Source organism: Dama dama, chromosome 7, assembly GCF_033118175.1.
Source record: "Dama dama isolate Ldn47 chromosome 7, ASM3311817v1, whole genome shotgun sequence".
Taxonomy (NCBI): domain Eukaryota; kingdom Metazoa; phylum Chordata; class Mammalia; order Artiodactyla; family Cervidae; genus Dama; species Dama dama.
In genome coordinates, this window is record NC_083687.1 from 51,077,863 (window position 1) to 51,090,465 (window position 12,603).

Here is a 12,603-nt window from a genome sequence, read left to right on the forward strand (position 1 = left end):
GGCCAGTCTGCAGGGCTATGGGTACCCAGGGCTGGCGTCTGCCTGCTGCTGGGCGAGGCTGGTCCTGAGGCTGAAGCAGGCTTGCTGTGCCTGGGTGCTGGGCCTCTGGTGGGTGGGGACGGGTCTTGGGCCCTCTGGCCGCAGGGCCCCGGGGGTCCCGGGTGAACGCCTGTGCACTGGTGTACGCGGCCAGGGCGCTGTCCAGGGGCGGCTGTGGGTTCCGTGTGTGTGCTGGCTTGGGGGGTGGGGTGTGTGGCCAGTGGCATCTGTCCTGGTGCCCACAGGCTGGTGGGGGAGGGGCTGGGTCCTGAGGCCAGGAGCTGGAGGGGGACCCGAACGGCACTGCCGGCACCAGGGTCCAAACCACCGCCACGGTGCTCGTGCCCGGGGTGAGCGCTGGCTGCCCCCCGCCCGCCCTGCAGGATCAGCGGGTAGGCCTGAGCCCGGCGCCTGGCCGGTGACTGCTGCACGGACACCCGGCCTGCAGGGCCGCCCCTGTTCCTGCAGGCGGACCTGACGGCCCTGCGGTGTGCGGGCTGCCCACCGGGGCGCAGGGGACCTGGCAACGCTGCGACTGTGCCTCCTACACATGCAGACCGTTCTTTTTACCTATAGTTGTAGATGTTTTCTGGAAGGTTCTGGGCTTTTTCACGGATGGTAGTGGTGCAGTTTTCGTTTTTGGCATGCACGTGACGGCTGATCTCCCTGAGGATGTTCATTATTACTATACGTGTCAGTAACGAGGTCGCTTGGTGGGTGGGTCCATCTTTCAACTGTACGAATGTGATGTGCCTGCCCGTGCCTGTCATCTCATACAAAAAGTAAACAGGAGAAACTTCAGAAGTGAAGAAAGAATTAAGAGAAACATTTTAAATGTGTTAAGAAATATTAGTTTTATTTAACCAGTTTTCACAGCTGAATATTTATTCTATAAAAACTTTACAGATTGTACAGTTTATATATAGTTCAAACTACAGAACGAAAAAAGTAGGTCCCACAGATGCAAAAATACTGCACCAACCAATCCAAGTAAAGGCAGATTTACACTCTGTAAGCTCTCCGCGAGGCCGGGAGGTGGTCGGTTCTAAGTAGAAACTTCAAAACTGTACAAAAATAAGGTTTTGATTTTATTTCACTCTTCATACATTCAATATGATTGCAAGCTCAGAAGCCTGCCGGGGGACAGGCTTCTGGAATCGTCCCCACCCCTGGCAGGAATGCGGACGTCTATTTACACAGGGCACTCTCGGACAGCATCCTGTACTTGGTATATTGTGTGGACGTGAAAGCAGAGACCAAGAACATGAAACATCGATATAATAAGGTAGTTCTCTTAAAAAGGAGTTTCTGCATTTAATAGTGTGCCAAAAGAATTTTAACTTATTAAATAAAATATATTCTAAGTGAACCTAAAAATTACACTTTATAAACATAAAAATACTTTTTATTTTTGGTGTAATACATCGATCATATCTGCAAATAGAAAACCAAAACTGTATATAAAGTAGTAGTTCTCACCCAGCAACAAGAAGCACTTATGTAGTTATTTTTCAAAAGGGTCAGAAAAACTAATTATAAACCTGCTAAGATTAACTTATAACTTAAGATAGCGTACTGAAGCTAGTCAGTGATTCACTAATACTGCAAAACAAGCTTTCCCCTAGAGAGAGTGGTTTCTTCCTGTTAACTGGGTAAGAATCAGACATTTAAAAAAGCGGGAACAATCAACTGATAGCATGAATCCGAGGCGTATTTTACTTTGGGGGTATTTCCATCAGTGGGTGTTTATCTTAAAAGATAAGTCTTCCAATTTGATTTAGAATTTTCTATCTCTGAGACTTTGGACCTCTTAGAGATAAGGGCACATCTCAGATCTTTCCATATTTCTATTTGGGGCTGGGATGGTGAGGCTGGCTAACACCTCTTTCTTTTCTTCTAGAAGGAAAAAACAAGGAAAAACAGACTTTTCTGACACCCAAACCAAGAAAACACATTTTTATACAGTACTAGCCGAAGATAACAAAAATTAGAGCCTCAAAGAGCAGCCCAGAGCTCACCTTTATACTTTTACACTCATGTGTGTACTAAGTATAAAATAATGACGTTTGGACAAAGGAGTTTTGTAGTTATTTATTTTAAAGTTACAGTACTTAAAAACTCCTTGGCAATAAATAGCTTGGCTGTGTCAAGTCCTGCTTCCCAGCGGGAGCTCCGGGAGAGCCTGGCCCGGGCTGTGAGGTCCGGCGCGGCGTGGCCCTGGTGAGGTCGGGCGGCCCGGCCGTCAGAACTCGTCGATCTTCCTCTGCAGGTACTTGAGCATGGAGTCCATGCCCTGCGCCGAGCCCCAGATCTTCTTCAGCACCTCGCACTCCCGCTCGTTGGCCTGCTCCAGCTCCAGCCTCATGTTGCAGCGCACAAGGGCCTTGGATTCCTCGAGCACCTGCGCCAGACGACAAGCAGGGAGTGAGCGGGGACTGTGGCCGCAAGCGCTGGTGCCTCACGGCCCCTACACTTCGGGATGCAGATACCAGACCCTAGGAGCCCCTGGCAAGAGGAGGACCAAACGCCTTCTCCTATACGTGCCAGGCCTGACGAGCATGTACCACGCACTTCACTCACTGTGGACGTGGGGCAAACTCCCGACTTCAAAGGGCTGTTAAGTTATTTCTTGACAGTCATGCTCTCCCCAGCCTCGGGCCTGCGCTAGCTCTGCAGGAACCCCACCGGTGACGCACACTCCTGGGAGGCTCGCTGAGAAAGCCTTCCGAGGGGACCTCAAACCGCAACTTACTCCCTGTAATGAGTTGTTAACATGTCTGGGACAGCTTATATGGGAGCTGTGTGAGTCAATAGGAAATAACGTTTCACCCTGTCATTTGCTGGATGTACTTTTTTGTCAGCACATATCCAGCACTTACTAAATGCAAACCTACATTCACTGCGGGGATAAAACGCGTGGAGAGATGCAAGGCTTTGGAAACGGTGAAGAATTTAAAAACAATGCTTTTTGTACACCTCCACAGGACGTTTTTCAGTGACTAGTCTGTCTAACCGCGCTCCCTTGGCTCCCGCTGGGTGCAGAGGCCCAGCCTCGGCCTGGCTCCGCGTGACCCTGCAGAGAAAGGGCGGAAGAGGAGCTGGACGTACGACGGGGTTGCAGGAGGCGAGCTCCTTGATGCGGACCATGACTTCCTGGGTGAAGGTCCCAGGCCAGAACACCTGGGACACCAGCCCTTTGCCGCACGCCTCCTGCGCCGTTAGCTTCCGTCCGCTGAGCAGCATCTCATTCGCCTGGAAGGAAGAAAAGCGGAGGCCATGTGAGCTGCGGGGAGACCCAGCCCGGAAACGCTCCGCTCCGAGGTCAGACGGTGCCCGAGGGTGAAGCAAGCACCGTGGGGAGTGGCCCACCTGCCGGGGAGTCTTACGGAATCTGAGAGGCTCACGTAGAGCAGAATCACACGGACGAACCAAGAAATCTAAGGTCCATCTGCTCTAGATCAAGCTGCAGCGACACACGGCTGCGCGGGCGGGGAGCTGGGTCGCGTCGGCAGGGGGCGCCCACCACGCAAGCGAGTGGCGGACGCAGCGGGGCCGCCAGCTGGACGCCTGGGCGGGGCCTCGGGTGGCACCGGGCAGAGAAGCCCTCTGGGGTTGTGGGCGCTGGCCTACCTGTAGCCCTGAGAAGGTGATGGGGGCAGGTGTGACCGCCCCTCCCAAGGACATGTCTCTCCTCGCAACTCTGGGCGTGGCGGGTCCCACGGGCCTCAGAAACACACCCACTGCCTGGGAAGCCCGGGACCCTGCAGTCCTCCCTGCCCAACCAAGCTGCCCCCGGCCAAGGGCAGCAACCAGTGTCCCCAGGACGGGCCCTGAGGCCCGCAGGGGGGCAGCCAGGTGAGGGGGAAGATGGATCGTCCTTTTTCTGCCACTTTTATCACCTGATTTTAACATCTGGCGGTGCTTCCTGCCTGAGGCAGGCATCCTGTGGAGTCCTCCTCGGTGTCTCTCCCAGGCGAGGGGAGGCGAGTTCTGCACCCAGAGGGGCTGCCCCGTACCTGGCTGCCCAGCTGCTGGAGGCCCTCAGGACAGACGCCCGGACCCCCAGGGACTGTCAAAGGGCAACCCCGGAGGCCGCGCTCAGCAGTGAGACACAAAGCTGCCAGCTGCTCCGGTCCACGGCGGGCGCGGGTGCCCCGGAGCTCCCTGGGGGTGTGCGGGCGGGTTTGCGGGGCTGCCTCCCAGCTCAGCTTCTCCCCGCCCCGCCCCCAACGACCTCTGCCCCAGTGTCTGCTTCTGAAGGCCCCCGCCCCTGACACCTCCTGCCCTGGTTCCAGGAGCGAGGACCACCAGATGTCATCTTGGGATACATCCCCGACTCCTGGTGCGGGCGGATCACGCAGCAGAACAACCCTGCTCCGTCAGGCGTTCCCTCAGAAGTGCAGCTACTACGTCAAGACCCTTTCCACTGCGAACTCTGGTTGGTTTGGGTTACAGACAGGTATTCACTCCTGGGGGGGATCCGCATTAATTATGCAGACATGGAGGCGCCTCGTGGAAGGAGGGCCTCTGGGGAATGATACCAAAACATGACAACTTCCCATGGGTTCATGAATGAGGAATACAACTTCACGACGTAAGGACAAGAGCTGAATGACGCATGCATTTGATGGGAACTGCCCACAGAGCGACGCCTTGTACACAGTTAGCCAAGGACGGTTCCCAGGACATGTTGAGAAGAGGTACTCACAGATGCTCCTCCCATAATCTTGGGGAACATGACGGTGGAACAGCCGTCTGGACTCTGCCCGAAAGTGGTATAGGGCGTCTGGAACCACGCCTTTTCGTTGGCCCAGACCACATCACATAGAGGCAGGATGGATGCTCCTAGCCCGATGGCCGGGCCATTCACGGCCACGATGATGGGCTTCTTGAACTGGATGAAGGTGTTCACGAAGTTTCTAAAACAGAAAACAAATGGGCGATTACTCAAAACACTGCACATTTGAGCAACACAAAGAAATCCACTTCGATGGAATTCAGTACATCAAGATGTGAAGGTCGTGCGCCTGACCGTAACTGGCTGTTCTGATGAAACTGGACCTGGGGCCACAGTGACGGCCTGGGGTGGGGCAGGAGCCTCAGCGCCTGGGTCTGGACGTGGTCTGTGCCTTCAGACAGCTCGCTGATAAACTGGAAACACGAGTATCCCTGAGTTTACATGGAACTGGACGGAGTGACTCAGACGCAGAGACGAGACGCTCAGAGGCTGGTGTGAGACCCAAGATCCAACAGAGCATCCCCAAGCCCGCCACTCACGACAACCGTCACACAGGCCTCCCAGGGAGCCTGGGTTCCCCCACACAGGGGGCAAGGGGTCTCACAGCCCAGACAACGCCGCTGGGGTCTGTTTTAGGATCAGGCTGGAAAGCTGGGCTGCTCTTCAGTTTAGGGCCGGCTGGTGCAGCCTCCTCCCCACACTGGAATCTAACTACGTTCAGAGGCTGTGTCTTGTCAAGACTGAACACAGTGAAGAGAAGGACATACACACCCAAAATGAATACAAGGTAATTCCTCCAAGGCCGTCTGAGCTTGAGATCAGAAGGACAGAATTCCAGATTCTAAACCCGACAGCCCCCAGCTGCAGCACTAAAGGCTAAGAGTCGGGTGCTGCTCCCTGCAATCCAGCAATTTAGTCTGTTCAGACGGGCTCTGAAAGGCACGACTTCGCATGCACTCTCCCCTCTTCCACAGACACAGACATGAGGGGCCACAGATTTCTGGGAGGGCAGGATGAGACGGGGGTGTGTGTATATACAGTGGGGAGAGGGGGCCTCAGAGTTCAGCAGCGACACGCCTCACTCGGGGGACTGTTCTCCAAGGCCTCTGCAGTCAGTCCTCAGCCTGGGTTTCAAGGACACAAAGAGAGCCAGATAACCTCCAAAATAGGTCCTTGAAATAATCCCAGACCATCTCCATGAAGCTATTCAGTTCTGCCACCTTCTGAGGATTTCAGATCAACGACCCATGACAGAAACGCATCATCTATGCTCAGTTACAGACGACTGTCGACAAAGTAACTGCCAAACTGTCTCCCTGACTTAAAGTAGATGTTTTCCCTGAGTGGCCCCGAATTCAGCTGCTCCTGTGAACGGGGGCAAAGTGGAGACGGTTCCAATACTGACAAGTGGAAACCACAGACAGGGATGGTAGCTTCACAAGAAAGAGGGGATCAAACCAGTGTAACAGTAAAGAGATTCTACAGAGCAACGGTAGAATCTTGGACTGCAAGGAGATCCAACCAGTCCATCCTAAAGGAAATCAGTCCTGAATATTCATTGGAAGGACTGATGTTGAAGCTAAAGCTCCAATGCTTTGGCCACCTGATGCGAAGAACTGACTCATTTGAAAAGACCCTGATGCTGGGAAAGATTGAAGGCAGGAGGAGAAGGGGCCGAGAGAGGATGAGATCGTTGGATGGCATCACCAACTTGATGGACATGAGTTTGAGCAAGCTCTGGGAGCTGGTGGTGGACAGAGGAGCCTAGCATGCTCCAGTCCATGGGGTCACAAAAAGTTGGACACAACTAAGCGACTGAAGTGACTGACAGAGAAATGGTAAAGGGAATGGATTACTCTGTGTAGCACTAATCCTTCTCATGTTGTATGTTTAGAGAAATGTCTGGAGCTGAATTTCTTCCCCTAAGATGACTTTTATTTTTATGTTTGCTTGGAATGATGACCTGCTCTAAACCCGGGGCTCCTCCTGGGAGCAGCAGGAATCAGCCAGCTCGCTCTGGAGTGGACACCATCGTCCTGTCTCAGAGGACTCGACCAAGCCATGGGGAGGACTCTGTGATGCCAGAGCGAGCACGGTCCACAGAGAAATCCCTTTCATGTGAGAAACAAAACCTGCCAGACAGAAGTTCACACAACGGCTTTTCTGTTTAGTAGAAACACGAAGGCTCAGCCCCACGGCTGCTGGAGGCGGGAGGCGCCTCTGGGCCCTGGATGCTCGGGACCATCTGTCTGCTGCTTTGGTGGGGGGCGAAAAGCAAGTGTATTTTAAACCTTAAAATCAAAATGCATGAGCATTCAGATGTGCCCCATACAACACACTGAATTTAAACTTCAGTTTCCTCTGAATTGAGTGAGAGGCTATGCTGGGAACAGTGGGAAGGAAAGATTATATTTGCCACAAAGTTAGCTTAAAAAGTCAAAGTGAAGTCACTCAATCGTGTCCAACTCTTTGCGTCCCCATGGACTGTAGCCTACACCAGGCTCCTCAGTCCATGGGATATTCCAGGCATGAATACTGTGTGGATTGCCATTCCCTTCTCCAGAGAATCTTCCCGACCCAGAGACTGAGCCTGGGTCTCCTGCACTGCAGCTACAGGGAAGACCCTTAAAGCTTAAAAAGACCATTCAACAAAATCAAGATTCTATCCATTCTTTTGGAGAATATTTACCACCCCACAGACCTCACCAAAAAGGTAGAAGACCACCTACGAACGGTCAGTCTCAGAAACGCTTTGGGGAAACAGGAACTGAGCTGTCTACGGCCAGTTTGCCGCCCTCTCTCAGCCGAGCTCCCCTGCACCAGCGGGTCTGGGCCGGGACGGAACGTGGCAAGGTCAGGGTGCAGGGCGCGCGCGTTTCCTCACGGGCTCTGCTCCTTCCTCAAGCCTCGGCTCCTCCTGGTCTCGCGGACTCCAAGAGCCTAATGCTATAACCCGATCCCTAATAACTTTATCACTCATGTGCTGAGTATTTTTTATCACAGTTCATCTGCAAACTGGTTACCACCAACAATCCCAGCTAGAGTTAGCCCCACAGACACGTGAGAAGCTCACAGTCTATGCCTGACCTTCCTATTTCCTACCTTCCTTTTGGAAACTCATGGCAGTGATGTTCTCTGCCCAAAGATTTAAGGAATTTGAGACAGGACACCATAGAAACAAAAAATATACACAGTAATAGCTTTGCATGAATAAGCCAACTTTACACACAAAACATGAATTTCAGTGCAAATGAGCCAAGGTAAAGGTTAAGTAGATCTGGTGTGACTGTTTTTTGGATCCTGCATTAACAGAACTTCACACTGACAAAACACATCATTTAGGGAAGAACTGAGTGGGTTTTCCTAAAGCAGGATTTGGCATTTCTCTAGAAGACCAACCCAGCTTTTGTGGGGCGTGCTGGGGTCTAAGAAAGGAGTGGGCTGCCGAAGAAAACAAGCATTTAAAGCACCTGGAGTTCAGCATGCGAGACGGCTGCTGCTGCTGCTGCTTCCGCAGATCTGTCTGATCCCGACAATACAAGCCTACGCCCCAGTCAAGGGCAACCCCGCCTGGGGTAGGGTGGGGGGCCGGAACTGAGGTGGACAAACCAGCTCCCAAATCACACCATCAGGTGGAAATTCAGTGTGATCTTACGGAAAACATGCAAAGTCACCACCTGAGGCATAAGTGTTTGTATTTTAAAAAGAACATTCAGTTCAGTTGCTCCGTCGCGTCTGACTCTTTGTGACCCCATGGACTGCAGCACACCTGGCCTTCCTGTCCATCACCAACTCCTGGAGTTTACTCAAACTCATGTCCATTGAGTTGGACCCTTCTTGCGTGACGTTATAGAACTAGCGTGTCATAAAGTTTAGCTGATTTATTCTGGAGTTGACCAAATGGTAAGTTATCACATGAAGGAGAGGGCATCCGTATTCCAGGGCTGCAGGCCGTGAACACACAGGGTGGCGAGTCCAGCCATGTGGTACCCTGGGCTCTCACCCTGGACCCCACCCCCTCCAACACGCGCTGGGCTCAAGCCAGCATTGACATCAGTTACCTGCTTGAGGCAAATGGCCCACAGAATAAAAGATGTATTAACTCTTGCTAGCAGTGGGTTTCAGGGGAGAAGACCCATTATGGGGTCCGGCTCACGCCAGTGATCTCGGCAGACTGGAGTGCGTACCTGATTGCCTCAGCCATCTTCTGGGGAGGAGACCCCTCACTTGTCTCATCCCTCATCTCAGGGCAGGAGACCCTCCCCAGCAGGGTCCAGCGGTGCAGGGAGGAGACCCTCCCATGGACCGTGGTGCGTACCTGATGGCCTCGGCCATCCTGGCGCTCTCCCTCTTGCGGTCGTCCGTCAGGCGCCGGATGAAGTAGATGAAGTCCAGGCCACAGCAGAAGACGCTGCCCACGGCGCTGAGCAGCACCAGCTTGCTGTCATCGGCCGCGGCCGTGCTCAGCGCACTCTGCAGCTCCTTCATCACCTGAAAGGCACCCAAGAGCGTCTCCTCACTGCGCTGACCCGCTCGACTCACCGGAAGTGGGTTCTCGGCCTGACCCTGCGGCCCGAGTCTACCGAGTGACTCACAGTTTCCTTCTTTTCTGAAGCCAGGGGTGGGGAACAGTGGGGACAGAGTGTCATCACAGAGCCCGTGAGGAATGGAGTGTAACTAGGGAGACGTGTGGCTCTGAGCCGCTAAGCACTGCTGTCCTCGTGGCTCCTGGCGGGCGAGTTCTGTTCTATCCTCTTGGCATTTCTAGAGTTTGGACAGCAGGTGGCACAGGCAACCAGCTCAAAGAAGCTGCTGGTTTGGTGCTGCTTTGTTTTTGACGTCGGGCTCCCATTCTTGGGACGGAAACCTCAAGTTTGGTGCACAAGGGTAGTAAGAGCAAGCACAGCACGGAGGCGTTTTCAGTGGGTACAAACCATTTAAAAAGGTTTAATACCAACGCTCTAACGAGGTGCCGGGGGCCAGCCCCGGCCTGGTGCCCCCTGACCACTGGGCAGACACTCTCGCTTTCTGTGGTTCAGTTTTCTCACCTGGAAAAAGCCTGACCTGCCACCCACAAGTGGGAAACGAACAAGTGCTCGAGCTCACGTTGTTAAGCGTGAAATAGCTCAGGTGCCCCGATGTGAGACGCATCACAGAACTATGCTTCTGAGCCACTGGGGGCACCCGTTTCCCTCACCCCGTGGAAGCTACTTAATGACCAGCAACAACCATGTAGGAATCACTGCAGCTGAAGCTCCGCTCCACGTGGAGCTGGAGGCTGATGGGAAGGAAGGTGGGGTGAGCTTTTGGAGGGCTGGACCCCGGGGGGCCTTAACCTCGCCTGAACCGAGAGCCTGAGGGGGGGGCATGAGGACACACCTCACACGTGATTTCAGGGAGGCCCATCTCCCCCACCTGGGCGGACGACGGGCTCTTGACCAGGAGGTGGGGGCTCAGGGCACCCTGCAGCTCCCTGCTCACAGCCGGACCCGGCCCGGGGCGGGCAGGTGAGAAGGGCCCAGGGGAGACGGCACTCACCTCCGGGTTCAGCGAGTTGTTCTCAGACGACTTGGTGGACAGCAGGATGTGGGTGAAGCCGTCCTGCTTCCGGACCACGATGTCCCGGTACCTGTAGGCACTCTCCGTCTGCCGCACGCTGAAGCGCAGCCGCTTGTCAAAGGGCTGGTCTCGCCTGTCGTCAATGAACTTCCTCTTCCCGGCCGTCACGCCCGTGACTGACGTCTGCAGGGTGGTCGTCCCGTTGGCCGTCAGCGCGTCCATGAACGGAGAGGTGCCTGTGGGGGCCCAGGAGCACAGTGGTGAGCACCCACCACCAGCCTGCCCTGGACTGGCGAGAAACACCCGTGACAGACCCAGGGCTGATAATCCAAGAAGGTGGCAGAGGAGAGCCTCTGCAGAGTCCGCTTTCAAAGGCATCTGCTGTCCTCACCTGTCTGCCAAGGAGTTTGCCCTCACCGTCCCCTCCTAACAAAGAAAGATGGGAAGGAAAAAGCTGGAGAGAAGCTGCAGGACTTGAGACTTTCGAAGAACGGAACTCAACGAGAACAGCTCTTGTGAAGAGGACACATCCTGGGCACAAGAAGTTGAAAGAAAAAAGGAAATGGACTCAAAGCATTACTAGAGCCACGGCTGCCTGGCACTGAGCCGAGACTGCTTCCGGGTGAGGGTCCCCTCAGACAGACAGGTGCAGCAGCCCCCAGGGCTCCTCCACTGGGGGTCTGGGCCTCGGTCCACAGTCCCGGCTCGGCCACGTTTTCCAAGAGCCTCCTAGACGGCTGGAGACAGCGTCCCCTCCCGCCGAGACTCCTCGCTCCCAATGCAGGGGGCCCGGGTTCGATCCCTGGTCAGGGAATAAGATCCCACCCACTGCAACCAAGACCCGGCGCAGCCAAAGGAGTAATTTTTGAAACAAGAGTTCAAATGTTAAGGCAAATAGTTATCCTCCTATTGGTGTGACTTGTCTAAATATCATCTAACCTGGTAATAAATGTTCAGGGCCTTTGGGTGGAGGAAGAAAGGGAAAGAAACCTAAGAAAACTGGATGAGGCTTTACTAATTCAATGAGTGAGAAGTTCTCTGAGAAGAACATGATGAATTACGAGTCAGATATTTCCTGTAACGTGAAAGATGACAAGCTGGAGCCTCTGGAGGATTGGTGGAAGTTTAGAAGTCAGATCATCTCACTGCTGAAACAGGCGCACTTTCATTCAGTCGGTGGAACTGGAGATTTCTGAAATTAACAACAGATTCACTCTGGGGACAGTCTGGGAGCGGTAACACACGGATGGTATGAGAATAAAAAAGGGCATGGCAGAAGGCCTCCCCCGTCAGTCCGGGTCCCCCCACCACCCCAGTCGCCGGGTCCGGATTCTCCTCAGAGACAGGCTCCACACAGCAGCAAACACTACACAAACGCCGCCCTCCCTCCGCCGTTAACAGACGCGCACAGTGACGGAGGAGACCCGGCGTCCTGCCGCGCTCACCTTCAGCAGAGGGGACCTCAGGCGCTGTCGCCCATCAGCTCGGTCTCCCTGCGCTTTTCGCAGGCTGCTCAGCGGTGCCCTGACCGGACGGTCTGTAATGCTTTTCACCAGCGACCCTTTGATGCTACCGCGGGAGCCGCAGCGCATACCCCGGGCCTGCTGTTCCTTCCAACGTGCCGGCGAACCTGCAGGGTCAGCGGCTGACGGACTCGGAACCTGAGTCTTTCTGACGGGAGAGCGTTCGAGCAGCGGTCCCCAGTGAGGGGGCACAGCTGGGTCTTCCTGAGGCAGCCCTCAGGCGCCCTTCCTGTCTCTGTGAACCTCCAGCCTATCCTGCGCGCATCACAATGAGTGCTGGGGGCCAGGTGACGGAAGGGAGGTGAGTGGACGGCGGGGCCGGCGCCCATAGCTCACCCGAGCAGGGGTGCGGGCGGCAGCAGGCCGTCAGGGCCTGGGCGGTTAACTGGCACGGGGCCGGCCCTCCCGCCCCTGCCCTGCTCCTCACGTCTCCAAGTGTCCCCTGGAGACCCCTGTCCACAGAGGCGGGGTTTCCAGGCTACGGGTCCACCAGCCTGGACAGCTGGTGTCCCGTAGCTTGGCGGCAAGCTCTGCACCTCTGAAGCAGCAGGTCCCGCGGAGCTCTCCGTGGTTCTGCACGTTCAGTCATGGACTGCTGGCTCGTGTGACCAGCCCTGCTCAACTGGCCTTCATCTCCCTGTTGACACTCTGCTGGCTCTCTGGGGACATCATGGGCCCTGCGATCTCACCAGGGGCTCGAGCCCCACCCCCAGCCCAGGGACCCTCTGCTGCCCGCCCCTGGGG

The 12,603-nt window shown here is 54.9% G+C and overlaps 1 protein-coding gene across 1 annotated transcript in view; it reads right to left on the reverse strand.

Annotated features, from left to right (window-relative positions):
- Nucleotides 1-867: 867 nt before the first annotated feature.
- CDYL (chromodomain Y like) overlaps nucleotides 868-12,603 on the reverse strand; it is a 93,624-nt gene continuing 81,888 nt past the window's right edge. Inside the window, exons 3-7 of the mRNA XM_061147709.1 lie at nucleotides 10,316-10,572; nucleotides 9,096-9,268; nucleotides 4,748-4,958; nucleotides 3,148-3,291; nucleotides 868-2,440 (exon numbers count right to left, since the gene is read on the reverse strand). Of these exons, the coding sequence (XP_061003692.1) occupies nucleotides 2,282-2,440; nucleotides 3,148-3,291; nucleotides 4,748-4,958; nucleotides 9,096-9,268; nucleotides 10,316-10,572 (944 nt within the window). The 3' untranslated portion in view covers nucleotides 868-2,281. The remainder of the gene's footprint in view (nucleotides 2,441-3,147; nucleotides 3,292-4,747; nucleotides 4,959-9,095; nucleotides 9,269-10,315; nucleotides 10,573-12,603) is intronic.